Raw genomic sequence first — 27,591 nt, 5'->3', positions numbered from 1 at the left:
TAAAATAAAATAATCGTTATATCCAGACCGGCTCCGCACAATCGCTCCGGCCGCGCTGGGCCCGGCGCTGCTCCCCCGTGGCTCTCCCACGAGGGAGGCAGGCAGGGGGTGGTGAAGGGGGCGTTTCTGAGCCCCCCCACTCCTTTTTTCTCCTCGCAGGACGAAGCAAAGAAAACCCTGAGTTGCCAGTTCATCTGTCCGTCCGTCCCGCTCGGGCAGGGCCGGCAGCGCTGCAGCCGCTGCTCTCCCTCAGTGCCCGGCCGCCCCCGGCACCTCCTGCAGCCCTGGGGGGCTCGGCGAGGTCTCTGAGGCGGGGCTGGCAGCCCCCAGCCCCTTTTTCCCAGTTAGTTCATCCACTTCCTGCAATTCCAAGCTCCACAGTGGCAGGGGATCTTGTGCTGATCGTCCTCGAAGTCGAACTGGTAGTCGTAGGTGAGCTGGGAGGGAGCGGGGAGTCACCCAAAGCGCAGAGCTCGGCCCTGCCACCTCCAGCCCCCCTCCCTGGGTCCCCCAGGACACCCTCAGCACCCCCTCGGTCCCTCACTGACCTCCTCCCCCTTGGGGATGCGCCGGCTGGAGATGATGATGATCTTGTCCTCCTTGTCGAAGGTCACGACTTCGGCCACGCAGTTCGGGGCACACGAGTGGTTGATGTACCTGGGGGATGAGCAGGGTCAGCAGCAACCCAGGGGCAGGACAGACGGACGTCATGGCTCCCTCTGGGGGTATCCCAGCACCCCAAAGCCCCCCGTGCTCACCTGGCCGGGCCCCCCGTCAGCGTGGCGTCAATGACGTGCTCGTTGTTGATGCGGAACATGTAAATGCCGCGGTTCTGCCACGGGGGAGAAGAGGGGGTTCAGGGGTGCACTGAGGTCCCCATATTCCACCTGAGTTGACTTCCACCACCCCAAGTCCCACTGGAGACCCTCAAATCCCATGAGTCCCTCCACGTCCCACCTGAGTCACTCCATGTCTCACCAGAACCCTTGATATCCCTCTCAAGTCCCTCCACATCCTGAGTCTCCCCATGTCCTGCCAGAGCCTTCAACTTCCCACCCAACTCCACCCACATCCCACCTGAGCCCCCAACAACCCATCTGACTCCTCCCGTGTCCTTCTCAAAGTCCCTCCATGTTCCACCAGAGCCCACAATGTCCCACCCAAGTCCCTCCACATCTGCCCCAAGTCCCCACACAAGCCCCCAGCATCCCAGCAGAGCCCCACCTGCTCCTCATAGATCTTCTCCCGAGTGGTTGATGTACCTGGGGGACGAGCAGGGTCAGCACAACCCAGGGGCAGGACAGACGGACGTCATGGCTCCCTCTGGGGGTATCCCAGCACCCCAAAGCCCCCCGTGCTCACCTGGCCGGGCCCCCCGTCAGCGTGGCGTCAATGACGTGCTCGTTGTTGATGCGGAACATGTAAATGCCGCGGTTCTGCCACGGGGGAGAAGAGGGGGTTCAGGGGTGCACTGAGGTCCCCATATCCCACCTGAGTTGACTTCCACCACCCCAAGTCCCACTGGAGACCCTCAAATCCCATGAGTCCCTCCATGTCCCACCTGAGTCACTCCATGTCCCACCAGAGCTCCCAACATCCCACCTGAGACCCTCCATGTCCCACCAGAACCCTTGATATCCCTCTCAAGTCCCTCCACATCCTGAGTCTCCCCATGTCCTGCCAGAGCCTTCAACTTCCCACCCAACTCCACCCACATCCCACCTGAGCCCCCAACAACCCATCTGACTCCTCCCGTGTCCTTCTCAAAGTCCCTCCATGTTCCACCAGAGCCCACAACGTCCCACCCAAGTCCCTCCACATCTGCCCCAAGTCCCCACACAAGCCCCCAGCATCCCAGCAGAGCCCCACCTGCTCCTCATAGATCTTCTCCCGCCGGTTGGCCACCTCGTTGCGGATGATGGTGCCGATGTACTCGATGACCATCGTGTGCTTCTCGATGTCCTTGGCCGCGTAGAGCCCCAGCCCCTGGATGCGGGACCGTGCCAGGTACACGTTGTTCTTCCACTCCGTCTTCAGGCGCCGGTACTGGGAGGACTTGGAGTGCACAAACTGCTTGCTGTAGGGCGTGTTGGTTTCACCCGTGAACGTGCTCTGGTAGGCCTTGGACATGCTTGTGCTGTTCAGGGTGTGGGGCCTTTCAGGGGAGGGGGATGAGAAGAGTTAGAGATGAGAGATCCCCAGGGATCCCAGCTCTCCTGGTGGGTCCCAGCTATCCCAGTGAATTCCAGCCCCGCTTACCGCTTGTAGTGGGTGAGGATCTTGGGCTCGGAGCGGGCGCAGCCGGTGGGATTGATCATCAAGGGCAGCTCCATCAGAGGATGGCGCCCGTAGCGGAACAGGTAGTTCTGGCAGCTCTCCACGCCTGGCAGCTGCAGAGGGGGACATGGAAGGACCAGGGGTCAACAGGCAGCAGCAGAAGAACCACTGGGCCTTTCCCCAGCAGGGTGGACCCCCAGTGTGGAGGAGAGACCTCCATGCACACCGCGGGACGTACCGACTCGGCGATGCGCAGCACCGCGTGCACCGTGAGGCCGAAGAGCTCCTCGCCCTTCAGGTACTCGGGGAAGAGTCGCAGCATGTCGGCCTCCTTCCTCATCATCGCCACTGGCTCGATGATCCGGTTCCACACAGCTGCCAAGGGAAGGGAGAACCACAGAATTAATCAGGCTGGAAAAGACCTCCAAGATCAAGAGTCCAAGTGACCACCTCACACCAGAGCAGAGCTCTGAGTGCCATGGGTTGAAGATGAGGACTCAGTGGGGACCTCAAGCCACCTTCCATCGCCCTACCCTCTGGTGTGGCTCAGCCACCGGGACAAAGGTTGCTGGCATATCCCAACTCCTTACCCTGTGGAGAGGAGTCGGAGAAGACAAGATCCTCCAGGCCCTGCTCGATGACCTGCACGACGAACTCGGGGCGCCCGTTATTCTCGCAGATGGTGCAGCGGTAGCAGCAGCGGCGGTTGTTGGTCCGCAGGCTCCAGTAGATGCGCGTGGCCTCGTAGCCCACGGGGTAGAGGGCCGTGACGCTGTGGAAATCGGCCATCTGGTGTGGCAGCAGCTGCCCGATGGCGTGGAAGACCAACCCGCCCACGCGGAACATGTGGAGCCGCTCCCCACGCTGGATGATGCTGGCGATCTGCTTCACCTCGTCCCGCTCGATGTAGACGCGGCGGAACACGGTGAAGCTGCTGAGCTCCTGCTCGCAGGGCCCCTTCAGCTTGTGCAGGGGACACAGCATGGTCTTGTCCTTGAAGAACATGCACTTGGCGCGGATGGCGCAGGCGAAGTGGTACACGCTGGGGCAGCGGATGCGGTTGCAGCTGTTGGTGGCACCGGTTTTCTGGCACAGGGAGCACTTGGTGAGCAGCCCACGGTGCAGGGCCACCTCCACGTTGATCAGGGCCCCTCCCTGAGTCTCATACACCTCCGTGGACCACAGGGCGCAGTTCAGGTGAACCCAGAGGTCGAGGTCAAGGTTTAGCAGGCGGGCCGGCCCGTCCGTGGCCCCGTCGCCCTCCTCGTGACAGAAGCAGCACTTGCGCATGTCCTGCGGCACCTTCTCGGGGCGCAGCGTGGTTCCCAGCTTGTCGATGAACTCGGCGATCTCCTTGTCGCCGTCGCGCTTGGCTCCTCCTTTCTGGATGGTGACGAGGAAGCGCAGCCGTTTCCAGCGCACGCCCTTCCACTTCTTCAGCCGTGGCCTCGCCTCGTCCCCGTCCTCCAGAGGCCGCGAGCGTGGCTTGAAACGGGGTGGCGAGTGGACAGCTGCGGCCCCTTCCTCCTGGGGGGCTGGCGAGGGGGCCGGTGGCAGTGGTGACAACGGGGCTGGGGCGGCCTCATGGGACGCCTCGGGGTCGGGGACCCTGGTGGGCTCAGCGGGGCTGGATGGGGAGGGGACGGAGGGGGACAGCGGGGGCGAGGGTTCCTGGGGAAGGACAGAGAGCTGCCGCACGTCCAGGTTGGAGACGTTGTTGACGTAGCAGTGGTGAAGGGTCTTCTCAGGAGCAGGGCTCTCCTGTGGTGTGGGGAGAGGGGCATGGATCAGAGTTGCAGGGACGGAGACCCCCAACCTCCCTGAACATCGCAGGGAGGGGTCCTTAGCCCAACAGGGGCATCAGCATCCCACATACCCCCAACCCTGCAAGGACCTCCTGGACTCCTTCCTGGCAGAACCAGCACCAGCCCATGGCCACCTGGCCCTCCATGAAACTCCCTGCAATCACGGGGTGACCCACAGGGACCACCACACACCTCTACCAGAGAATCCCTGCTCCTGTACCCCCATACAGCCACAGCCCTATGGGTACCCCAAAACCCCCTCCCAGTCTCCCAGCCCCGTGGGGATCCCTGCATGCCACTGACCTGTCTGAGCAGTGTCAGGAGGTCCAGCTCGCCCTTGAGGCTGTACCCTGGCAGCACCGCATCGAACTGCTTCAGCCATTCCGAGCTGCTGTCTGGCACCTTCCCAGCCAACGCCTTCTCCTTCCCTCCAAGCATTCCTGGGAGAAGGATGGACCACCCGTCACGGGAGTCCCAGCCTGGGGACATGGTGGACATGGGGTCAAGGTGAACACTCACCAGCCATATCTGTCTCCACCTTCTTGGCCTCAACCACAGCTGCTCGCACAGGGCCGTCGGGGAACAGCACCTCGTAGGAGCTGGGGATCTTCATGCTCAGCAGCTCAGCCATGGCCACCATCACCCCATTGAGGTTCTACGTGAGAAGGAAGTGCCACAGGTGTCACTGTGTTAGGTCACTGCTGGGATCCTAAGGGTCTTGAATCTCCCAATCCCCTCACTCACCTTGGCAGCTGCTGCAGACACCGTCAGCATGACAGAGACCTCGCTGCTCTTGCCCTTCTCCCATGGGGCTCCAGGGCCTGCTGCCCCCACCTTCCCTGGTGGAGCCCCAAAGGGCTCTGCGACCTCATAGGGTTTTGTGTCTGGGAACACTGGTGTGGGGAGAGGGGGGTCAGAGCCATGGGGAACAGAGCCAGGGTCAGAACCGTGCAGACCCAGCCCCACCAACAGCCACCCATGAGCCCACCCAGCTGCCCCAGATACCTGCAGGGAATCCACCACCCTGAAAATCCCTCTCCCTCACATCCCACACTTCCCAAGGACCCTTACCCTGGCTCCCTTAATCACCTCCTAGACCAGGAACTCTGTCTTGCCCCATCCATATCCCTTCTTACCTGACACACATGCTCCAAACCCACTCCCTCTGCTGCACATCCCACAGCTCCCTGCTGCCCAATCCATATGGACCACAGACCACTCCTGCCCTGATCCACAGACCCCTCCAGCCCATCCCACCTGGGATGCTGGCCCGGGGGATGATGGGGATGATGGGGGACAGCACACGCTCCTCCAGCTCTGGCTTGGCCTCGCTGAGAAGCGGGAAGCGGAGCAGCTCCTCGCCCAGGACGCTCTCAGGGGATGAAGCAGGGACGATGCTGTCGGGGGAGTCGCTCTCGTCGTCACTCTCCATCCTGTGGGGATGGAGGTGTCAGGGGCCACAGGGCCTGGTGTCACCCATGGATGGGCTGATGTCACTTGCGGGGGGTCTCCCCAAAGGGGGTCTCACCTGACATCCTCGGTCTGGTTGTGCGGAGGGGTGGGCAGTGCTGCCAGCAGGTCCAGGCTCTTCACCTCCACAGCTGGTGTATCTGCAGAGAAGTGACGGGTGTCATGGTGGGGAGTGACAAGTGGCAGCACAGATTCTGTGCCACCCCTGTGCCAGCCAGGCTCACCTTTCTGGCCGTGGGGCTCACGGGCTGGGTCGGCATCCTTGGGCTGCTCCCCCAGCTCTTCAGGGGCCGTGACACCGTTCACCATCTTCTGCTGCACGGAGGGAGGGGGTGTGGGGGGCAGCGAGGAGGGTGGCGTGGGTGGGTTGCTGAGGTTGTTCTGGGGGGAGACGGTGGGGTGAGAACAGCAGGATGGTCTGGAACCCCCAGATAAGGGGGACACCAGGGAACAACCCCCCTCTCACCTTGGTGAGCAGCTGGGAGTAGTAGTCGGGGACGCTGTCGAGCACAGCACTGCCGAAGGCGCCCCGCAGCTGGCTCTTCCCGTTGATGGGGCTGCTCCCAAAGGGCGCAAAGAGGCTGAAGTTGGCCATGATGGTCGGCTCCGTCAGCGGCAGCAGCGACAGCTCCTGGGGACAGAGCGGTGAGGGGGGGACAAGGGCAAAGGAAGCCTCCTGCCACACCCCAGCCCGCAGCCATACCTGCTTCAGCTGCCTCATGAGGGCCTCGCCAGGACGCAGCCCCTCATCCTTCCGCAGCTTCTTGCGGGACGCTGGGATCCGCTCGTTGCCTTTCTGTACCCGCTTAGGCTTGGTGGGTGCTGGCTTCCTGGCAATGGAGGGGTCCTGAGGAGAAAAAAGGGGGCATGAGCTGTGCCAGCACAGTCCCTCACCCATCTCACCCCCAGCCCAGCCCCTGCTGCTCACCTCCCGGCCCAGCAGCAGTGACTGTGGCCGCGGCTCTGTCCCAGTGCTCCGGTTCTCCATATGCCCATTGAGCTCGCCTGGGCTCTGAGCTGAGAGCTGCACGTTCTTGGCCCGCAGCAGCTTCTGCAGCAGCAGGTGCCCAGCCTCGGAGCGCCCACCCGGGGCCAGCAGGCTGTTGGCTTGGCTGTCCCCAGGGTCCCCGTTGGCCTCTGGTTTTGCTGTCTCATCTCCATCCACCTCACACTGTGCCGCTGCTGCTGCCTCTTCCTTCGGCTCCTGCTTCACCAACACCTGGGGGGCTTCACCTGCTGCAGGGGCCCCCTCTGGCACAGCCCCATTGATGCGGGTCTCACCAGGGTCAGCTGGGTCCACCCCAGGTGCCTCGGGGTCCCAGGGGCCGTGGGCTGGGTCAGGGAGGGCCCCGCTCGGCGTGGGGGCCAGCCCTGGCTCCGTGGGTGCCGCGGGGCTGGGGGCCAAGGCCGGGATTCCCGGTGATGTCTTCTTTGGCTCTTGGGGGCTCTGCTCGGGGCTGGCCAGGTGCTGGGGGGCACAGCCCAGGGGCGAGGGGGCTGGTGGCGTGGGGAGGCGGATGAGGCCGGGCTGGGGTCCACGGGCAGCCAGAGCTGCCTGAACCAGCTCAGCCAGGGGCTGCTGGGGAGGCTGCCCTGGCAGTGGCCGCCCCGGCTCGGTGGCAGAGCTGGTCTGTGCCTCTGCTGGGGCATCTGCCCGGGGCTGGAAAAGGGGCCCCATGGGACGAGGGGGCGGGCGGGTAGCTGTCAAGCTGTAGTCCGGGGCCTGCCCGGGGAAGGGGCCAGGGGTCCGTAGTGCCTGGTTCTGCTGCAGCAGGCTCTGCTGGTGCCGCTGCACCAGGAGAGCCTGGAGCTGCTGCTGCTGCTGCGGCGTCAGATGCCGCAGCTGCGGGTTCTTGGCCAGGACACCCTGGAGCTGCGCCCGGATCTGGCCCATCACCGGCCCTGGCACCTGCCCCAGGAGACCTGGGGGGAGAGCGGCCGTGCCCGACGCTGGCCCTACTTTGTGCTGAACGGGGCTCTGGAGCCGTGGGGGCTGTGGCTGCCCTGGCAGGGCCCCTGCCACCCCCTTGCCTGGCTGCTCTGGGGGCCGCGGTGCCGGCACCATGGCCTGTGCTGGGCCTGTCCCACAGCCCAGCGGTTGCTCTGCCACCCCGGCCGTGTCCCCGTGCTGCTGGGACAGCTCAGGGTGGACAGCCCCAGGGCTCTGCAGCGGTGGGGCGAGTAGGGCACCCGGCTGCCCAGAAGCTGCCCGTAAGACACCCGGCTGTGGGGAGGTCAAGAGGAGCTGCTGGCCCTGCCCTAGCTCAGCCTGGTGCTTGGGGGCTGGGGGCTCCGGGCCCCCCAGCCCCGGGGGGTTGAGGGCTCCCTGCTGCTCCCCATGCAGCTGCCCCCCGCTCTCCCCACCCTCGGTGTGCAGGGCGCTGCCGTCCATCCCCGCGGGCTGGTCCTTGGCAGCCAGGACCGCCGGGGCCGGCTGCATTCCCTGACTCAGGTGCAGCACAGAGGGGGCCTGGCCCCCCGCCCCGTGCTGCGGAAAGTGCTGGATGGAGGGCTGCCCCTGGCCCAGCCCCAGGAGACCTGGCTGGGCAGCCGCTGAGTTCTGCTGCTGCTGCTGCGGAGCCAACAGTGCCCGAGACTGCCCCAGCTGCTGGGATAGCACGAGCCGGTGGCTCAGCATCCCCGGAGTCTGCGGCGTCAGCTGGGGCGAGCCCAGCACCCGCTGCTGGTGGGGGGCCAGGACAACCTGGCGCTGGGCTGGGGGGTGGCCCAGCACAGGCTGGTGCTGCAGCCCTGGCCCGTGGCCCAGCACGCCTGGCTGCTGCTGGGGTGAGAGCTGCTGCACGAGGAGACTCTGCTGGCTGCCCAACAGCCCCGGCTGCTTCGGCACCATGGGCTGAGCCCCTGCGCCGGGCTGTGGGGCTGGGGGCTGCTGCTGCTGCTGCCCCAGCAGGCTGGGCTGCCCTGGCACGGCTGTTGGCTGCACTGGGGCCTGGCCCAGCACACCTGGCTGCTGCATGGATGCCTGGCCCATCATGCCTGGCTGCTGCAGCGATGTCTGGGCCAGCACACCTGCCTGTTGCATTGAAGTTTGTCCCATCACACCTGATTGCTGCATGGACGTCTGTGCCATGATGCTCTGTGGCTGCATCGAGCTCTGTCCTATCAAACCTGGCTGTTGCATGGACGCCTGACCCATCACACCCTGTTGCTGCATTGAGCTCTGTCCCATCACACCTGGCTGCTGCATGGACGCCTGTGCCATCACACCTGGCTGCTGCAGCGACGCCTGTCCCATCACACCTGGCTGCTGCATGGAGGTTTGACCCATCACGCCCTGCTGCTGCATCGATGCTTGTGCCATGACACCTGATGGCTGCAGTGACGTCTGTCCCATCACACCTGATTGCTGCATGGCTGCCTGTCCCATCACACCCGGCTGCTGCATTGATGTCTGTCCCATCACGCCCTGCTGCTGCATGGCCGCCTGTCCCATCACACCTGGCTGCTGCAGCGACACCTGTCCCATCACACCTGGCTGTTGCATTGACGTCTGTCCCATCACACCTGGCTGCTGCTGCAGTGACACCTGTCCCAGCATGTTCTGCTGCTGCAGTTTCTGTGCCAGCTGCATCCTCTGCAGCTGCCGCTCCTGCATCAGGCGGCTGTCAGCGGCCAGCCCGCGCAGCGCCGGGTTCCCGCTGAAGAAAGCGCCAGAGGAGCCGGGTCCTGGGGCATTCCCTACAGGCTGCTGCCCCATGAAGGACAGGCCCTGCTGCACGGCCATGGACACACCGCCCTGGGGCAGGCGCAGCCCCCCGGGCTGCCCCGGCTGCTGCCCGAGGCCCTGCGCTCCCACCAGGGCTCCCCCGGGCTGCTGCACGCCGTGTGCTGAGAGGAGCTGTCCCGGGAGCTTGGACATGAGGCGGGGGCTCTGCGAGGGGCTCAGGGCCATCACGGCTGAGGCCTGGTGCTGGTGCTGCTGCTGTTTGTTGCGGTACTCAGCCATGAGGTTGGTGTGTTCCTTCTGCTGCTTCCGCACCTGAAGGGGACGGCGGGGTGTGAGTGCCAGGAATGGCAGGGTTTTAGTGCCAGCAATGGCATGGCATTAGTGCCAGGGACAGGGAGACAACACAGCCTTAGCACTGGGGATGGTGGGGCATCAGCAGCAAGAATGGCACAGATTTAGTGCCCAGGATAGGGGAACATTAGCGTTAGGAATGGCACAACAGTTGCATGGCACACCACCACCACCAGAAATGGCACTGCTTTACTGTCGGGGACAGTAAGACAACAGCACTAGGAATGGCACAGGATAAATGCTGGGGACAGCAGGGCATTAGTGCTGGGAATGGCAAGTGAATTAGTCCCAGGAATAGTGGGACATCAGTGCCAGGAATGGCAGTGTTAGCGCCAGGAACAGCAGGGAATTAATACCAGGACTGGCACAGCATTAGTGCTGGGGCCAGCAGAGCAGTAGAGCCAGAAATGGCACACTGACTCTGAGGACATCACGTTTGAGGGTGGCACAGCGCTAAAGTTGGGAATAGTGAGGCTGGCACTGGCAACAGTGAAGCACTAACACTGGGAACATCCCATTTGCACCAGGGACAAGGTGCCCACCCACATGCAGGGTCCTACCTGGTCCAGCTGCTTCTGGATCTTGCTCTGCTGCTCCGTTACCAGCTTCAGCTTCTCGGCGTCGGCCTCGGGGAACTCCCGGCCGGCTTTCTTGGCCGTGCGCTGCTTGGCACACAGCGCCTTGCGGGACTTGCGGTGCGCCCCGATCTGCTCCTCCAGCACCTTCAGCTGCATCTGCAGCAGCTGCTGCGTGTGGAACAGCCACTCCTCGTACTGCCGCTGGTCAGCCTCGTCTGTGGGATGGGGAGGGGGCTCAGATCAGTGGGGACCCCGGTAAGTGGAGACCCCAGGTCAGTGAGAACCCCGGGTAAACAGAGACCCTGGGTCAGTGGAGACCCCAGCCCCAGGGCCAGGGTGAGCCCTGTGCCACACCACGCTGGCCCTGCCATGTCAGTACTCACTGATGACGCCCTGTGCAAAGGTGGGTGGGTTGGGGCGAGCCTGGGTCGGGTCTGTGCCACTCCGCTCCTGGAAGAAAGAGGAACGTTTGGGACATGCTATGGATTTCTGTCCTCTCTCCACACACTCCACCCCCTCAGAGAGCCGTAAAAGCACCAGTTCCGGCCTGCCAGCCACAAGAGACCCCTGTAAACCCTCTGGACACCCCACTCACCTGCCCGCTCCCTGCCAGTAAGTGGTTCTGCATCTCAGAGACAGCCGGGCCCCCAGAGAGCCGCTGGGCCAGCAGGGAAACCTGTTGCCTTTGGGGGACACACAGAAGAGATGGACTGTGAGCCAGAGCCAAAGCAACCTGCCTGCCTCACCCTGTGCCCCCCAGATCCCCATGTCTGTTACCTGTTCATGCCTGGGGCCACCCCGATGCTGCCCTGAGCCATCACCTTCTTGATGCCCTTCAGTGCCACCATCTTGGCCTTGGCAATGGGGTCCATGATGTCCTCGGCCGCAAACTTGTCCAGGTCTGCTGGGACAGAGACCACGGCATGTTCAGCCAAATGCCCCCTGCCCAAAAGGGCCCCATGCTCCCCCAAAAAAATCACCTGCAGCCCCTACCTGTGTCTGGGAAGAAGCTGTTGGCCAACTGTTGCTGCATGACGAGCTGGGGGGGCTTCAGGCCCAGGTTGGGGGGCTGCACCCCGGCCATCGGCTTCTGCACCAGCACCTGCTGCTGGCTCTGCTGTGGCTGCCCCAGGGCCACCTGCACCCCGTGAGGCGATGACAGCACATGGGGCTGCCCAGAGCCCATGCCCATGTGGGGGGCCAGAGCCGGGCGCTGCTGGGGTGCGTTGAGCTGGGGGGGCTGCGGTGGCAGCAGCGGTGGCCGGGCCACCAGCCCCAGCTGGAGGGGTGTCTGAGGGGTGCCCAGACGGGGTGGCTGCCCCTCGGGAGGCTGCCCAGATGCCCCTGTGTGCAGCATGGGGTGCCCTGGGGCTTGGAGATGGGGGGTACCACGGGGCAGGTGGGCTGACATCTGCTGCTTCTTCTGCAACTCCTTCTTCTCGTGCTCCAGGAGGTCCTCGATGAGCAGGGGCAGCTCGCTGGCCACCAACGAGCTCTCCATCTTGTCCAGGTCATCCGCTGGCGAGTGCCGGGCACTGCCCAGCCCCAAGGCTCCACTGTCCAGCTCAAACTTCTCCAGCAAGGGGTTGCTCTGGCCACCCAGCTGGGCAGATGCCAGCCCACGGCCAGGGGCAGCGTAGGGGTCCTTCTCCAGCACGGGGACACCAGTGTGGCCACTGTTGGAGAACTGAGTCAGGCTGAGGCGAGTGGGGCCAGCGCTGGAGCTCAGGAGGGTCTGGCCAGGTTTGACACTGAGCCCCAGGGAGGCAGAGATTTTATCTGTGCCCTGCAGTGCTTCTGACTTGACGGGCATCGGGAGGCGCTCGGGGCCAGCGGTGGTGAACTGGCAGGGTGAGGTCTTCAAGCAGCCATCCTCCAGCTTGGGCTTGACATCAGTGGGCACTGAGCCAGCCTTCACCTCTGCACCCTGCGCCTTGAAAGCTGGGTCAGGGGCCAGCACAGTGCCCGTGGGGCAGGCAGAGAGTCCCAAGCCCATCCCAGACACCAGCCCTTCCTTGGGCACCTCCTGATCCTCCGCAGATGGGGTCACATCTTTGCTGTCCCCAGGGTCGGGGAGCTTCAAGGTGGGTGCTGGTGGTTCTGTCTTGAGCTGGGCCTCACGCTCAGCCTTCTCGTTGGCTGACTCCACCAGGCGCAGGTGCTCGTTGAAGATGTCCTTCTTGTCACCAGTGTCCAGCTCGGGGTCAGTGTAGGCCAGCAGGTCAAACTCATCGCCATTCAGCAGGTCATCGAGGTGGGGGTCTGCTGTCTCCAGGCTGTCCAAGTTGTCCAAGTCATCGTCCCCTTTGGCCACATCTGGATCCAGGCTAAGGTTGGCCAAATCATCATCATCTTCCAAGTCCTTGTGGGAGCCAAAGTCGTCATCCAAATCAGGCTCCACGGGCACCTCGCAGGGCAGCCGCCCCCCCTCCAGGCTCAGGTGGCTCTTCCCTGGGGCCGGCGCAGGGTCTGCAGCGGGGCCATCCTTGGGACCCTCGGGGCGGAGGGTGGCACCAGAAGACAGCGGGCGCGGGGGGATGTGCTGCTGCAGCTCCAGGGTGGGGGCTGGCAGCGGGGGCGCCGCCTTGGCGTGGGGCTGCTGGTGGCTGTTGCCCATCTCAGCTCCCTGCGGGGACGCAGGTGGCAGCGGTGCTGGAACCTTCTGGGATGGCAGCGCCTGCAGGGGCATGACGGGGGTGCACAGAGCCTGGGGGGTGCCTTCCTCCCCGGGCAGGAAGAATCGAGGCCGGGGTGCCTGGGGGGCAAAGGGAGATCCCACGACACCCCCAGGTCCCTTCTGCACGTTGTGTCGTAGCTCGATGAAGGGAGCGCCCAGGGCAGCTGGTGAGGGGGGCACGGCCTCGGCAGGGGTGGGCAGGCGGGTGCCCAGGCTGCCCAAGGGGGTCCCAGTGGCCGGGGGGGCAAAGCGGGAGGTGACAGGGAGCCGCAGGGCTGCCACGGCTGCTTGCTGCTGCTGCTGCTGCTGCCACAGGTGCTGCTGCTGCTGCGGGGATGGCGATGGGAAGACCCCACGGGGGTAGAAGGCCTGGGGGGGCCCCACTGCCGACCTGCAAAACACCGTGGTGTTGGCACCAGCTTGGTACAGCTCCGACACACTACGCCCCACCCCTCTCAGACTGTGCCAAGTACCCAAAAACCCACAGCCATGCCCTCCCTCCAGAGTGATCCCCACAAGCTGGGGGTATGTGTGTGATGTCTGCTGGCTCCCACCCGTGCACGCTGAGCCCATCGCCCTGCCAGGGGGCACCCACCGCCCGCTGATGTCCAGCATGGCTGGCGTGGCCGCCGGAGGGGGCCGGGAGAGCCGCTCGTCCTGCGTGAACGCTGCCTGCACCATGACAGAGCTGGGCAGCTTCCCAGCGCCAGCTGCCGTGGCCAGAGTCCCGAGGAGAGCCTTGTCCTGGAATGAAAGAAGGAAAAAAGAGTCACTCATCCATCAGCCACATCCCACTGCCATGCCCCTCTATCAGCTGCATCCACACCATGCCCCTCCATCAGCCACATCCCCCCTCCCCTGTGCCCACCATGTCCCTCCATCAGCCACCCATCAGCTGCATCCCCCCTGTGCTCACCATGCTTTTCCACCAGTCACATCCCCCCTGTGCCCCTCCATCAACCACCTCTCCCCTCCCCTGTGCCCCTCCATCAACCACATCCCTCCCCGTGCCCCTCCATCAGCCACATCCCCCCTGTGCCCACCATGCCCCTCCATCAGCTGCATCCCCCCTGTGCCCACCAGGCCCCTCCATCAGCCACATCCCCCCTGTGCCCACCATGCCCCTCCATCAGCTGCATCCTGCCGAGCACACCGTGCCCCAGCTCTCCCACCTGTGCTGGCTGGTACGGGGCCATGCCCCGGCTCAGCTCGAAGCTCTGCCCGCCGGCCTCGGGTGCCCAGCCGGCCGGTGAGGAGGAGGCAGCAGCAGCTGCGCTCTCCTTCTCCTGCCGAAGGCTGTTCCTCTGGATCTGCTGGCGGATGAGCAGCTCCCGGAGCCGCTGGCGCTGAGAAGAAATCAGTGTTAGAGCCCAGAGTGGCAACAGGACCAAAACCAGCAAAACGATCCACACATGGAGTGGCCATTGATGCCTCCACAGCCCCAGTTTTTTCCCTTTTCATTCTCTCCCCAACCCAAATGGATGCGACTGGATCCCAGGAGAGACCTCACCTGCCGCTGCTTCTCCAGCTCCGACTGGCTCATGGTGCCCAGAGCTCCGTCCTGGGCACCAGGCAGCTCCACCAGGTCCCGGTTTGGGGGTGCTGAGAGCCCTGCAGCCACCTCCTCCCTCTTGTCGGCCGTCAGTCCCAGCGCAGCGCGGGGCAGGAAGGTTCCAGAAGGGTCCTGCTGCTGCGGGGGAGCCGGGGGCTGCGGCGGCAGCACTGATGGGGGCCGCAGGGGCGAGAGGCTGTAGGAGTCGGGGGCGGCAGTGCCAGGGCCCAGCGGGCTGCTGGCCTGGTGGAAGCTGGGGGACGAGGCGTAGGCCGAGCTCTGGGGTTTCCCAGAGCTGTAATGGCTGTTGATCCCGTGGGGCTGGTGGGATGGGGAGCCCTTGAGAGGCTCCGAGACGGCCGGGGGGAAGGTGAAGCGCATGGGGGGCTGGCTCCCCGGGAAAACGCTGGCACCAGGCGAGCGGGCAAAGGGCGGCTGTGGCCCGGCCGCTGCCTTGGCGTGGGGGTCACCTGCTGGGGTGCCCCCAAAACCTCCACCGGCCGCCCCCACTGATTTGAACCCCGGCTCCGGCATCTGAGGACGGGGGGGTTTGTGCAGCGGGGTGAAGGGATCCCGGGACTGCGGCCGGGAGGGCGGCTGGGAGTAGGGATCAGGGGATTGGAAGCGAGGGGTGACTGGGGACTGGCAGAAGGCTTCGTTGGAGAGAGGCCGGGGGGTTAGCGGGGACTGGGAGCTGGACTGGGACTGGGGGCTGGCAGGGATGCGGGAGAAGGGTTCAGAGGGCAGGGAGCGGGGCGGGAGGGCGCAGCAGGCCTCGGGGGGCTGCAGCCGGGGCGTCAGCGGGGGCTGCGAGTAGGGGTCCAGATAGGGCGACTGACGGTACAAATCAGGGTGGCCAGGGGGCGAGGGGGCCAGGGGATGGGGGTCGGGGGGCCGGTGCCCCAGCCCCGGGCTCTGCGGCTCTACCTGAGAGACCCGTGGGGTCATGGGGGCTTTGAAGACGTCGGCCGCCTTCAGCTCCGCAGCCGAGAGGTGGGGGCCGCCTGGGGAGTCCCCGTAGCCCATGGCAGAAGCGTAGCCAGGTGAGCAGACCCCCAGACTTCCCCCATCCTCCTTCTTCACCTCCAGACCCTTCTTCTGCTCCCCGAAAGGCAGGGGAGAGAGCAGGGCCTCGGGTGGCCGCGCTCCAGGACTCCCCGGCACCGAGAGGTTGTCCAAGGAAGGGCACCGGGGCTTCAGGAAGGGATCAGGGGTGCCAGGTTGGTGCCGGGGTGTGCCAGGCGGGGTGGGGTGGAAGTCAGGGGGAGCACGGGGGGCTGTGAGGGGCTGGGGCTGGCTAGGGAAAGGCTGGAAAGCAGCCCCCGACGTGGGGCTCTGGCCCAGGGGCGAGGGGAAGCGGGGCTCCAGCGTGTAGGCGGGGGCCGCGCCGTAGGGATCGTGCGAAGGCACTTGGGCAGGGGACTGGGGAGGGAGCTTGAGGAAGAGCTCGCTGGGAGACTCCGGTCCCCCTCCGGCACCCGCCGGGGGCTTCAGGAAGCCCTCGCCGGTGGCGGGGGGGCTGCTGATGTAGACGGGCTGTGCCCCTGGCGGCACCGGGATCCGCAGGTGCAGCGAGGGCCTCTCCGGCTTGCGCAGTCCCTCCCCTTTGGTCTGCTTGTTGATCTGGCTCTCGGCCTGCTGCAGAGAGAGCCGGGCTGTCAGAGCTGTGGGAGCCCTCCCGCCCTCCCCACGGGTTGGGCACGGGCTGGGGGTGGGCACAGCAATGTCCCCCCAGGGCTGGGCCGGGGCCGCCGGGCACCTCCCCGCGCCCCACGTACCTTCTGCACCTTGTTGATGCGATGAGCCGCCCGGTTATCTTTGGCCTTTTGCTAACAAAGACACGAAGCCAGCTGATTTGCAGCCCCCCGGTGCCCCGGCCCCCCACCCCACTGACCTCCTGGCACTCACCAAATATGGGGCTTTGTCCGTGGCAGGGACTTTCCTCCAGAGCTTCATGATCTGTTTGCAGCGGCTCGACCAGTCTGGGAGTCCAGTACGAGCAGATACAGGGGAGGAAAGCAACATTAGCCTGGACCTGAGGAGCCCACTAGCATCCTTGGTGGGGTCACTGTCCCACCCTCATGAGAAGTGACAGCTCAGGAGACAGAGCTGAGACCCCTGCCCATTACAGAGAACAAGTCAGTGGCAGAACAACCCAGCTCTCCCCTCAAAAAAGGGACCAGGGGAGTGAAACTCCACCCATACCCCCACCCCTCACCCCAACGGGGCGGCTGCAGCCCCCCCAGAGCCCTACCTGGATAATCCTGCTTGAGGTTGGGGAAGTTCATGTTGGCGTAGAGGACAGGGGAGATGGTGGAGAGCTCACCCAGCTCCTCGTCCTTCTCCCAGCGCTGCAAACTGCGCTGGTTGTAGGACAGCCCATCACCCTCGCCCTCTGTCGTGGGGGTCGTGGGGGTCGAGGGGGTGGTGGCAGCTGAGCTGCTGGCCCAGGGGCTCTCAGGCTCGCAGTGGTCTGGGCTGAAGAACCCACTCCGCTCCCTGAGTGGAGAGGAGCATCACAGATGGTCAGGTTGTAAGGAAGAGTGAGGTCCCAGGACACCGTGCAGCTCAGTTCCTCCAAGGAGGGGACCCCCAGCTCCTCTGAGTACCTGTTATCGAGGAATGGGGACTGGCAGACCCCCGAGTACGAGTCCAAGGAGACAGATCCAGAGAGTGAGCCCAGGGAAACGCTCCCTGTGAGGGAAACGAGATGGGTTGAAGGGAAAACAAAGTGAGGGCACAAACCTGCACCTGCTCTGGGGGTCCAAACAACCCCCAGACAGCACAACCCCCAAAATGCTTTCCATGTTCACCCCCAGAGCAACAGGGAACACCCAGGAGCCTGGGCTCTCAGATACCACAGGCACCATTGAGTGAGTGAGTTTGGCTTTCCTGAGGCTGGAAACAAGCCCTGCCCTTCACCACGCTCTCCAGGGACCTCCTGGATGACGGGGGCTCTGCCAATTCCACCCACCCTGCCCCGAGAGCTGGAGGTCTCCTTGCAGGAATGACCGCTGTGCTCGGCTGGGGTCCTGCCCGGCCTCCATCCCCGCAGCCACGCAGTTGAGGGGCTGCTCCCCACGCTCTGCCGAGCCCAGCACGTCCTTGAAGAGCTGCTGCACGTCTTTGCTCTCCATCTTGGGCAGCTCTGCAGAGGCAAATGCAGGAGCTGGGTGCAAATACCACACTGATGGGAAGGGGAAAAACCTGGGGGTCACGGTCCTAGGACCACCCACCCCTTCAGCACAAGAGGGGACGCAGGATGGTCTCACCTTCCGTGGGGATCTTGTCGAGGTCAGAGCTTAGCGCTCCCTCGCCCGGGGTGGCTGGTTTTTCAGAGTCCCCACGGTCTGGGGAATCCTTCGGCTCGTCGGCCCCTATGAGAAAGAATCAGGAAGCGCCCTCAGCCCCCTGGGGACCCCCAGCTCAGGGCTGGGGACCCCCACGCGGCCACCCAAAAAGGGACACGAAGGGACACGAGTCCCTCGGTCCTCCAGCGGCGCCGCGCCACGCGGGGGCGCTCTACGCGACACTCTATGGTCACGGGCATCATGGGCCTGACGGAGAACCATAGAGCTCAGCCTAGCCCAGAGCGGACCCCTCAACCATAGAGTTTGCTCCCGATGGCTGTGGGCGCTCTATGCCCGGTGGAGGACTCGGCTCTGGGGGTCCCACAGGGGTCCCCGGGCCTCACCCAGCTCCTCGGCCTTCGCCTCGTCCTTGCCATCGTCATCGGGAGCAGCAGCGCTGCCGTCAGTGCTGTCGTCCCCTGCAGGGTAGCCCAGGATTCAGCGAGCAGGGTCAGGACCCACCGAGCCCCAGCGTTCTCCCTCAGCGGCAATGGCCGCCCCCCACAGCCCTCGGCCTTTTCCAACGAGCCTCAGAGCCCACAGCACTGCTCACAACCGGGGTCCCCCCACAACCCCAGCGACCTCCAATATCCCCTCAAGACCCCCAACAACCCCAGGGACCCTGAACAACCCCCTCAGCCATCCCGGGGACCCCAACAACTTCCAACAAACCCAGGGACCCGTAACACCCCCAGGGACAACTCCCAACAAGCCCCAACAAACCCAGGGATCCCCCGGGGACCTCCAACCACACCAGGAACCCACAACGACCCCTCACTAATCCCCGTAACCCCCCTCCTGGGCTGCAGACCCACTCCTGGCCACACTCACCTCGGGGGTGGGTGGGGGTCTCCCTCCTGTCTGGGGTGACCCCCTGCAGTGCCCCAGCGAGGTTGGGGTCCCCCTTGGGCCTTGGGGCACCCTGGCCCAAGGCAGGGCGGGCGGTCCCATCCCCAACCCCGCCTGCTGCCAGCAGCGCCTTCCGGCTCAGGTCCATCAGTGCCTTCCCAAAAAACGCCTCCTGGAATGGGAGGGCTCTGTCAGCATCGGGGTGTCCTCCCCATCCATCCCCCCATCCACCTCCAGCCCCCCCATCCATCCCACCTGCAGGTACGGGGGGAACATGTCCTCCAACTTGCTCTTCTTGCGCCCCCGGCGCTTCTTCTTCTCGTCCCCCTCTCCTGAGCCTGGATCCAGGCCAGTCTCGGCTGGGACGTCACCAGGAGCCCCTGCAACAGCCCCCCAGCAATGAACACCCACCCCCAAAAAGGGTCTGGGGCTGTTCCTGTGCCACTGGAACAGAGTTGTGAGGTGCAGCCTGAGGGCCCCGGCACATCCCTGGGGGTGAGGAGGGAATGGGAAATGGAGGGAGGGAGGGAAGGGAATGGAAGGAAGGAGAAGGGAAGGGAGGGAGGGAGGAAGGAAAAGGGGAAAAAAAGGGGAAAAGAAGGGAAAAAAAAAGAAGGGGAAAAGAAAAGGGGAAAAGATAAGGGGAAAAGAAAAGGGAAAAAGAAAAGGGAAAAAGAAAAGGGAAAAGGGGGGGAAAAGGGGGGGAAAAGGGGGGGGGGGATCCTGTGAAAATGGGGAATTCGGGGGGGATAATCCTGTGAAAATGGGGAAATTGGGGGGGAATCCTGTGAGGAAAAAAAAGGGGGGGAAAAAAGGGGGAAAAAAAGGGGGGGAAAAAAGGGGGGAAAAAAAGGGGGGGAAAAAAAAGGGGGGAAAAAAAGGGGGAAAAAAAAGGGGGGAAAAAGGTGCCACCGGGCCCTACCATCCTCAGGGTGTCCCTCGGTGCTCAGCCCCTCGCGCCCCACCTCCGGCAGCACCGCCGAGACCTTCTTGAGCCGCGTGTGGGACTTGCGCTGCCGCACCATGAATCCACCGATGCCTGGAGGACAGAGAAGTGAGGATCACAGCAGGGTCACAGAAGAGTCCAGAAGGGTCCAGGGCCTGCACGACACTCACCAGGCCGGTATGGTTTGCGCTTCCTCTTCTTGCACTCCTCAGGGTCCTCCAGCCCCTTCCCCGAGTCCCCGTCAGCTCCAACGTCGCGGTCAGGGCTGGCCGGAGCCTCCAGCTTGATCTCACACTCCATGTGCTCCACACCCACTGCTGGGGGGTGCACGTTAGTGGGAACCCCTGACACCCCCACACCGCAACCACCCCAGCTCTCCCAGCAGCAACACCCACCGTCAGCTTTGAGCAGCTCATCGGTGTCCAGGTCACCGTCCTTCTTGTCCTCAGGGCCCAGGGGGTCACCTCCCTCCAGCCCCCCATCCCCGTTGAGGGTGCCCGGGCGGCCCTTGCGCTGCCGCCGCTTGTGCAGGGGGGACAGGGTCAGGTTGCGCAGCACGGCCATCCCCGTCTCTGTCAGCCACACGCCCTCGAAGCGGAAATACTGGGGCTCTGAGGGGACAGACGCCAGCGTTGGGGACAAATGCCAGCACTGGGTGCGTGGCCAGAAGAGGGCACAGCCCTGGGAACCCCAGCAGGGCACCACACGTACCTGGATCCTTGGCTTTGATCATCTCTGCAGAAGGCGCGGGCACTGTGGCAGGAAAGCAGAGGAGCAGGTGAGTCCCCACATCCCTCAAATGCCCCCCAGGTCCCCCCGAGTTCCCCCTGCCCCGTGAGCTCACCAGGTTTGACCACGTAGGGCTGGCAGGCGCTGCAGTCGAAACCTTCATCCGCAGCCTGCTCCACCTCCTCCTCAGTGAAGAGGCTGTCACAAGCGGCGTGCAGCCACCTGCGGGCAGCGTGGGGGACCCATCACACACCACAGCCTCCCCGGGAGGACCCCAAATTTCAGCCCCTGGAGCCCGGGGCACGGTGCTCACCGATCGCAGTGCCGGCACTGGATGAGCAGGTCGTCCTCCACGTATTTCTCGCGGCAGAAGGGGCAGACGACGAGGCTGGCGCAGGGTGCACAGTGGGTGTAGTTGTTCTGCCACTCGCAGTGGAAGCCAGGGGATGCAGCCCCACACTGCACACAGCACACACACCTGCAGAGAGCGGCCCGAGGGGTCAGCACCAGCACTGTAGAGCCCAAATTTGAGCCCCGTGGCTCCCCCCTTGTGTCCACCACGCACCACTTGCACTTCCAGCCGCCCTTGGGCACGGTCTGCAGCGGCGGGTCCAGGCAGTAGGTGTGGTAGCTGATGTCGCAGTCGTCGCAGAGCAGCAGGCGCGAGGGGTCGGAGGCTTTGCCGCACACCTCGCACACGATGCACTCCACGCAGCGCCAGCCCTTCAGCAGCATCACCTTGGTGATCTGGGGACACGGGATGGCAGCCATGTGAGCCCTGGGCATGGCCACGGCGGTCCCCAGGCTCGCTGTGGCTGTGGGGGACACCCCGGGGCTTGGCACATACATGCCAGAGCACAACTCAACACACAAGGTGTGCCAGGCACGACCTCATGTGTCCTTGGCGGGCACAGCACAGTTCTGGGGTGGAGCTGGGGGTCCTGGGCCCCCTCCTTACCTTGCTGTTGACGCAGTAGGGGTGGTAGCACTGGGAGCACTGGGAGCAGGCGAGCAGGTGCCCCTCAGCCCCACGCCCGAAGCTGCCACACACCACGCACATGTCCTGGGGAGAGAGGTCGTGAGTGAGGAGACAGGGGCTGGAAGAGGAGAGAGTCTGTCCCACCCTGTCCATCTGTCCATCCTGCCACGCCCTGGTTACCTGCATGAGCACAAACTTGTCTGTGTTGGAGAAGAGGACGACTGTGTTCTGCATTGTGTCATCGTCGTCCTCGTCCTCCTCCTTGCTGGGCGAGCTCTCCACGTCAGCGAGCTGAGGACAGAGCGGGAGGCTCAGCACTGAGGACACCCTCTCTGTGCAGTCTGGGGTGCACCAGGAAGATGCAGGGGCAGCAGAACCCCTCCCCAGGGGGAAGCTCTGTACCTGTCCTATTTGCTGTGGTGAAGCCCCCAGACTCAGCAAAGGCGCAGGCATGAGACCCCGTAAGACCCCAACCCACCCCACACTTACGGCTCTTAATCTTCCCAAGGGAGAGATGATAGGGTAAGGGATAGGGGAGACTCAGCTCTCAGCCTAACAGCTCAAGGATTCCCTGGACCCCACCTCTGCCCCAGCCCAGCCTTACTGCTAAGGTGTCAACAGACGAGGTGGTCGACTTCAGGCGTGCACGGCCTCGGCCTCGGCCCCCGTGGGACCCCCCTCGGGGGCGTCTCCGCCCAGGGAAGCTGCTGCTGCGCCCCTGTGGCCAAGGGGAGAGGGGAGTTACAGCACTGGGAAGCCCAGTGAGACCCCCATGCCAGGGCAGCACAGGGGCACTGCCCCCATCCCATCCCCCCCCATCACACGTTCGGCTCTCGCCTACTTGCTGCAGGGGCAGCTCAGGGAGGGGGATGTGACCCCAGCAGGGTGCCCCCAAAATTGTGGTGACGGGGTCCCCCTATACCTGCTTGACACGGGAGCGCCCCGGGGAGCTGCGGCGCCGGCTCTTGTCCCCGTCACCCTTGGCTGCTGGCTCGAAGAGCAGCGAGTCATCGGTCTCAGCACCCAGCGGCAGCGACCCAGCGTCCTCCTTCTGCAGGCTGGCGTCAGCCGAGGCCGGGCCCAGCTCAGGGGACAGAGACCCCCCGCCCTCAGGGTCTGGGGACCCCAGCAGTGGCTCCGAGCCGGGGAAGCTGCTGCTCGTGTCCCCCTGGCTCAGGTTGGAGATCTCGTTGAGGATGTCGGGCCGTGGGCGCAGCGCGGGTGGCTCGGGGCAGCCCTCGTCGCCGTGCCCCAGCAGCTTCTCGCCGGTAGTGCAGACCTCCATGGGGGTCTCAGGGCCCAGCTCCTCCGGTTCCAAGAGCAGGGGGGACCCCGAAGGGGACCCCTTGACTTCAGGGTCACCCCCAGCCCGGCTTTCTTCCAGGGCATCCTCCTCGCTGAGTGGCGGGGAGCTTCCACTGGTGCCCTCCCTCTCCAGCCTCGGTGCCTCTTCTTCCTCCTCTTCCTCCTCCTCAGGCAGGCCTGGGAAGGGCCCCAGCTCAGGGGCTGGGCTGCCGTGGGGGGCATCTCCAGGGGGGCTGGCTGGGGACTCCCCCTCGGCACCGGCCATCTCCATCTCCTCATCCTCAGGTGGCTCGGCGGGGGCCAGGGTGACAGCAGGAGAGCCCAGGGGGGGCGGCGGGGACCCAGGGGGGTCGGTGTCCATGGCGATACCAGGGCTGCCAGGGGGCTCAGGCAGGGCTGGGGTGGGGGGCTCGAGCACATCGTCCTCCTTGGCATCAGGGGAGGGGGCTGGGGTCCGTGCAGGTGAGATGGCACGGAGAGCTGGGGGTAGAGAGGGAGGAAGAGTGATATCACAGCCCCCCCCAGAGACACCCACCCCCCCTAGTCCCAAGCCTGGTGTTTCCCCAGACCCACCTGGGGGAGCTGAGGGTGGGGGTGTCATCTCAGGGGGCAGCGAGGGCTCTGGCTCCAGCTCCATCTCCTCCTCGGGGAGCACCTCTGGAGCCAGGGCTGGCGCTTCTTCTGCCACTGTCACCTCGGGGAGGAGACCTGGGGGACAGGATTGGGGTGAGGGAGTGTGGGGGTCCCCTCCATCTCCTCTGTGCCACCCAGCCTTGAGAGGCACAACAGCTCCCCACAGACCCCAAACAGGGCACCAAAATATGAAAAGAGAAGGAATACAGGAATCAGGCAAAGCCAGTGCTGGGAGAAGCCCCTGGTGCAGGACACCCCCACACCCAGTGGAGACAGGAGGGGAAAGAAGACAATGAAAAGCCCAGATTACCTGGTGGTTTCAGGTCCTCCTCGGGGGGCAGCTCGCTGGGGACCGGCTCTTCAGGGGGCAACTCAACAAGGGGGGGCTCTTCAGGGCTCATCTTCTCGGGGGGCAGTGCTTCGGGAGGAGGTTCCTTGGGGAGCAGCTCGATGGGGGGCGGTTCACTGGGGGGCAGCTCATCGGGGGGCAGCTCCTCGAGGGGCAGCTCCTCGAGGGGCGGCTCGCTGAGGGGCAGCTCCTCGAGGGGTGGCTCACTGAGGGGTGGCTCCTCGAGGGGAGGTTCGGGGGGTGACCCTTTGGGGGGCAGCTCGTCAGGGGGTGATTTGTCAATGGGCAGTACTTCGGGGGACAGCTCACGGGGGGGTGACTTCTCAAACGCTGGTTTCTCAGGGGGCAGCTCAGGAAGGGGAGGGACATCGAGGGGCAGCTCATCGTGGGGTGGTTCACTGGGGGGCAACTCCTCAAGGGAGGGTCTGTCAGGGGGCAGCTCAGCAAGGGATGGTGTCTCAAGGGACAGCTCCTCAGAGGGAGGCTCCTCGGGGGGCAGCATGAGAGGAAGGGGCTCCTCAGGGGGCTGCACTTCAGGAGGCTGAGTGTCAGAGGGCTGTGTGTTGGGGGGTGGCTGATCGACGGGCAGCTCATCAGAGGGAAGTTCTTCAGGGGGTTCCTCACTGGGGGGCACCTCCACAGAGGCCAGCTCGCCAGGAGGAGACTCAGCATTGCCCGGGGGAGCCTCCTTGGGGTCTGGGGGTGCCTCTTTGGGGTCTGGGGGTGTCTCGTTGGGGTCCACGAGGGGCTGCGTCTCCTCATCACACCCCACAGGCTCCAGCTCAGGTGGGGGCACGGGCGCATCCGTCAGCTTGCTGGGGACAGGGGACTCTGACCTGGGGTGGGGGAACCTGGGTGAGGGGGCAGCGCTCAGGCCACCCCATCCCCCACCCACAGAGGGCCTGAGCCCCTTCCACACCAGCACCCCCATCCCCACTCACATCTGGGCGGGCGGGTCAGGCTGTGGTGAGGGTTCTGGCGCCGTGGGAACGTCGGCCGTGGCACGGCGCTGCTGGCAGTCCCCGCACACCTCAGACCCCGGGGACCACTGGCAGCTGGAGTCGGGCCCTGCGGGGTGCTGGCCACAGTCTGAGCAGACCCAGCAGTTCTGGGGAAAAGCAGAGATGTGTCAGGAGGTGCAGTGGGGGGCAGGCACCCTGTACCCCCTAGCGAGAGCAGGACATACCTTGCATTTCCAGGAGCCGGTGGGAAGGCCCTGGGTGGCTGGCTCCGTGCAGGAGGTGTGGTAGCCCTTGTCACATGCCTCACACACCAGCATGGCAGAGTCCTGGCTGGGCTGCCTGTAGGGCGCAGGGGCAAGTGAGGGCTGGGACCCCTCCTTGGGTGCATACCCCCCCTCCCCACCGCGGGTCTGGGGGCTCACCTGCAGGTTTGGCACACTTTGCACTGGGGACACTGCCAGCCCGAGCGCTTGCGAGGCGTCAGCGAGATGTCCAGGCAGGCCCCGTGGAAGTGCTGCCCGCAGCTGGTGCAGAACACCAGGTCCCGCAGGTCGCCCGGCCCGTTGCACGCCGAGCACCGCGCGTCCTCTGTCAGCCACAAGAAAAGGGGGTCAGGGCCGCCTGCTCGTGGGGTTCTACCCTGCCAGGACCCCCACGAGGGTCCCAGCGGCCAGGGGTGGTGTCCCCAGCCCCACGTACCCATGTCCACGGCCTCGGCCACGTGCTCGGGGCAGAGCAGCCGCAGGGTCTTCATGGACTGGAAGCAGCCGCTGGCGGCGGCGCAGGGGAAGTGGTAGAGGCGGGAGCAGCCGGCGGCCGCCCGGCACGGGATGCTGGCCCCCGTCCGCCCGCAGCGTTCACATTTCTGAGGGCACAGGAGTCCAGGGGGTCAGCGCTGCTGCAGGGCAGCAATTCCGCAGCAAACCATCGCCCCCGGACCCCTCTGGGATCTGCTCACCTGTGAGATCCCTGAGAAAACAGCTCTGGCCACGCCGGCCACCTCCGGCCCCGCACCGGCCGCCCAGGCCGCACACCAGTGGTGCACCCAGCAGTGCCCTGTGGGGAGGGGGAGTCAGGGATGGCTTGGGGACAACGCAGGTGGCAGGATGGGAACTCCCGTGCCGTGATCACACTCACCCGTCGGCTCGAAGAGCTGCGCTGGGGTCACCCCCTCGGAGAAGCCGATTTGTGCCAGGCCGTCACCCGCCAGCTCTGGGGGGAGCTGGCTGGGCCCTGGGGGAGGCTGGCCGGGCCCGTCAGGGGGCTCGTGGCCCGCCAGCCGCTCGGGCCAGTCGGGCACCGGCTCGAAGCGCTGCAGCTCCCGCTGCCCGTGTAGGCTCCAGTCCCCACAGTTGCAGAGGGCACAGCGGCGGCCCAGCGGGCTGGGAGAGGACAACGGGGGGGTGTCAGGGACATTGAGGACCCTTTCGATAGCTCCATGCCACCCCCAAGTCCTCCCACCCTCACCTGCCAGCCTCGGGAGGTTCCTCCATGCCCGCGCTGTCCGGCTCTGGCCCCGCAGAGGCTCCTTCGGGGGGTTTCAGGGGGTCCCCCTCGGCACTGCCCATCTCCTCCGAGGCCATGACGCCATCGGCTGTGGGGACAGGGGGTGTCACCACCACAGGGGGAACAGGGCCAGGTCCCCAAAGTGCTGCCCTGGCTCACCTGGCGCGGCTGCGTCCTTCTCCTCGCTGGGCACCTTCTGTTCGTCCATCCTGCCTCCGGCGTTCCTGGGGGGCCACAGCTGCAGGGGGGACACCCATCAGCACCAGGGGTGGTGGCACCTTCCCCGGCACCCTGCAGCCTCCCTCTGTCTAAGGGACGGGGCAGCATCTTCCCAAGGTAATTTCTAGGCTCTGGGAGTGGGAATGTCCCCCAGGAGCAAGGGGTGGCTCCCTGCCCCACAGGGGTCCAGGAGACCCCCTGGCCTCCCCCATCACCCTCTGCCCACCAGATCCTTCCCAAGTCCAGCCAGTGACACCCCAGCATATCCGGGGCAACCAAACCCCCGAGTGACCTCGATTAAACCGTGGGGGAAGGGGAATCAGTGACCCCAGCTCTACCACACACCAGCACCCCAGGGAGTCACCAGGATCCCCCCAGGAGCATACCCAGCAAAGCCGGGACCCCCCAGTGCCCCCCACATGGGGAATATTCACAGAGAATTTAGGATGCAGCAGAAAATGGGGTTCCCACCACCAGCACCTGCCTGTGCCCCTATTTCCTCAGGCCCAGCACCGATCCTGCACCGCACAGGGGGTCCCGGGATAGGTACGGGGGGGAAACTCACCCCAAAACACCACGCACAAACCGGGGGGGGGCCATGCCCTGATCTGCAGCCGCCCCCTCCCACCGCTGCCTCAAGCGCACCCCAGAAACCTCAGAGGGCTCCAGCACGGCGGGGGCAGCGAAGGGGACCCCGAACCGGAGCACGGGGCACACACGGCGTGAGCGGGGAGATCCGGGGGGACCCGCGGGCACGGGGGGACAGAGCGCAGGGCACCGGGGAGGGGGAGACGCGCTGGGGCAGCGCCAACCCCCCAAAAACCCGAGAGGGCGGAGGGAGCCCCCGGCGGGGTCCCGGCCGCGGGGTAGGAGCGTCGTGTCCCACCCAGCACCTCCATGGCCCCGGTTCCCGGTGGGCCCGGGGGTATTCGGGCCCTCCCCGGAAAGGCTCCGGGGCCGGGGGGATTCGGGCCCTCCCGGGAAAGGCTCCGGGGCCGGGGCCCGCGCCCCCGGTTGGGCCGAAACACCACGCGGCGACAGCACCCCCCCCACACCCTCGCCGGTGCGCCCGGGCCACGCTTTCCCCGCTCCCCGGTGCAACCGGGGGGTCGAGCCGGCCAGGCCCCGATCCCCGGCCCACCGCGGCCTACGCTGGCACCGGCACCGGGCCCCGAGCGACGGGCCCGGCCGTACCTGCGCTGCAGCCGCCCGGGCTCCACCGGTACCGGACACAAAGGCGTGCGAGCCGCGCTCTGGGCCCGGCCCCGGTCAGGCCTTACCGGGAGCGGCGGCACGGCGGAGGCGGCGCGGCCCGAGCCCGCACCACCGCGGGGCCGCTCCTTCCGGGGCCGCCGGGGCCCGTCCC

General features: G+C 65.5%; 1 protein-coding gene across 1 annotated transcript in view; it reads right to left on the bottom strand.

Moving 5' to 3' along the window:
- The window catches only part of KMT2D (lysine methyltransferase 2D), a 27,776-nt gene continuing 185 nt past the window's right edge, over positions 1 to 27,591 (bottom strand). Inside the window, exons 2-55 of the mRNA XM_041401269.1 lie at positions 26,166 to 26,244; positions 25,968 to 26,094; positions 25,638 to 25,882; positions 25,459 to 25,556; positions 25,200 to 25,365; positions 24,923 to 25,088; positions 24,725 to 24,839; positions 24,480 to 24,646; positions 23,500 to 24,374; positions 23,130 to 23,264; positions 22,174 to 23,036; positions 21,856 to 21,969; positions 21,432 to 21,542; positions 21,231 to 21,335; positions 20,838 to 21,019; positions 20,586 to 20,750; positions 20,388 to 20,494; positions 20,255 to 20,296; positions 19,939 to 20,154; positions 19,714 to 19,857; positions 19,520 to 19,636; positions 18,853 to 18,977; positions 18,580 to 18,769; positions 18,093 to 18,167; positions 17,671 to 17,775; positions 17,373 to 17,546; positions 17,008 to 17,092; positions 16,653 to 16,897; positions 16,307 to 16,380; positions 16,177 to 16,227; positions 14,357 to 16,036; positions 14,019 to 14,192; positions 13,442 to 13,590; positions 11,163 to 13,237; positions 10,947 to 11,070; positions 10,765 to 10,852; positions 10,553 to 10,619; positions 10,152 to 10,384; positions 6,481 to 9,552; positions 6,256 to 6,399; positions 6,019 to 6,183; positions 5,777 to 5,933; positions 5,611 to 5,692; positions 5,340 to 5,515; positions 4,827 to 4,975; positions 4,602 to 4,737; positions 4,386 to 4,522; positions 2,868 to 4,038; positions 2,516 to 2,652; positions 2,260 to 2,390; positions 1,870 to 2,155; positions 1,363 to 1,436; positions 549 to 657; positions 1 to 437 (exon numbers count right to left, since the gene is read on the bottom strand). Coding sequence (XP_041257203.1) covers positions 345 to 437; positions 549 to 657; positions 1,363 to 1,436; positions 1,870 to 2,155; positions 2,260 to 2,390; positions 2,516 to 2,652; positions 2,868 to 4,038; positions 4,386 to 4,522; positions 4,602 to 4,737; positions 4,827 to 4,975; positions 5,340 to 5,515; positions 5,611 to 5,692; positions 5,777 to 5,933; positions 6,019 to 6,183; positions 6,256 to 6,399; positions 6,481 to 9,552; positions 10,152 to 10,384; positions 10,553 to 10,619; positions 10,765 to 10,852; positions 10,947 to 11,070; positions 11,163 to 13,237; positions 13,442 to 13,590; positions 14,019 to 14,192; positions 14,357 to 16,036; positions 16,177 to 16,227; positions 16,307 to 16,380; positions 16,653 to 16,897; positions 17,008 to 17,092; positions 17,373 to 17,546; positions 17,671 to 17,775; positions 18,093 to 18,167; positions 18,580 to 18,769; positions 18,853 to 18,977; positions 19,520 to 19,636; positions 19,714 to 19,857; positions 19,939 to 20,154; positions 20,255 to 20,296; positions 20,388 to 20,494; positions 20,586 to 20,750; positions 20,838 to 21,019; positions 21,231 to 21,335; positions 21,432 to 21,542; positions 21,856 to 21,969; positions 22,174 to 23,036; positions 23,130 to 23,264; positions 23,500 to 24,374; positions 24,480 to 24,646; positions 24,725 to 24,839; positions 24,923 to 25,088; positions 25,200 to 25,365; positions 25,459 to 25,556; positions 25,638 to 25,882; positions 25,968 to 26,094; positions 26,166 to 26,214 — 16,242 coding nt within the window. The 5' untranslated portion in view covers positions 26,215 to 26,244 and the 3' untranslated portion in view covers positions 1 to 344. The remainder of the gene's footprint in view (positions 438 to 548; positions 658 to 1,362; positions 1,437 to 1,869; positions 2,156 to 2,259; positions 2,391 to 2,515; positions 2,653 to 2,867; positions 4,039 to 4,385; positions 4,523 to 4,601; positions 4,738 to 4,826; positions 4,976 to 5,339; positions 5,516 to 5,610; positions 5,693 to 5,776; positions 5,934 to 6,018; positions 6,184 to 6,255; positions 6,400 to 6,480; positions 9,553 to 10,151; positions 10,385 to 10,552; positions 10,620 to 10,764; positions 10,853 to 10,946; positions 11,071 to 11,162; positions 13,238 to 13,441; positions 13,591 to 14,018; positions 14,193 to 14,356; positions 16,037 to 16,176; positions 16,228 to 16,306; positions 16,381 to 16,652; positions 16,898 to 17,007; positions 17,093 to 17,372; positions 17,547 to 17,670; positions 17,776 to 18,092; positions 18,168 to 18,579; positions 18,770 to 18,852; positions 18,978 to 19,519; positions 19,637 to 19,713; positions 19,858 to 19,938; positions 20,155 to 20,254; positions 20,297 to 20,387; positions 20,495 to 20,585; positions 20,751 to 20,837; positions 21,020 to 21,230; positions 21,336 to 21,431; positions 21,543 to 21,855; positions 21,970 to 22,173; positions 23,037 to 23,129; positions 23,265 to 23,499; positions 24,375 to 24,479; positions 24,647 to 24,724; positions 24,840 to 24,922; positions 25,089 to 25,199; positions 25,366 to 25,458; positions 25,557 to 25,637; positions 25,883 to 25,967; positions 26,095 to 26,165; positions 26,245 to 27,591) is intronic.

The sequence above is a fragment of the Onychostruthus taczanowskii genome, unplaced genomic scaffold (genome assembly GCF_017590055.1).
Source record: "Onychostruthus taczanowskii isolate IOZ18803 unplaced genomic scaffold, ASM1759005v1 scaffold188, whole genome shotgun sequence".
NCBI classification, from domain to species: domain Eukaryota; kingdom Metazoa; phylum Chordata; class Aves; order Passeriformes; family Passeridae; genus Onychostruthus; species Onychostruthus taczanowskii.
Note: the sequence above shows the minus strand (reverse complement) of the source record. Positions and strands in the feature narration are given on the sequence as shown.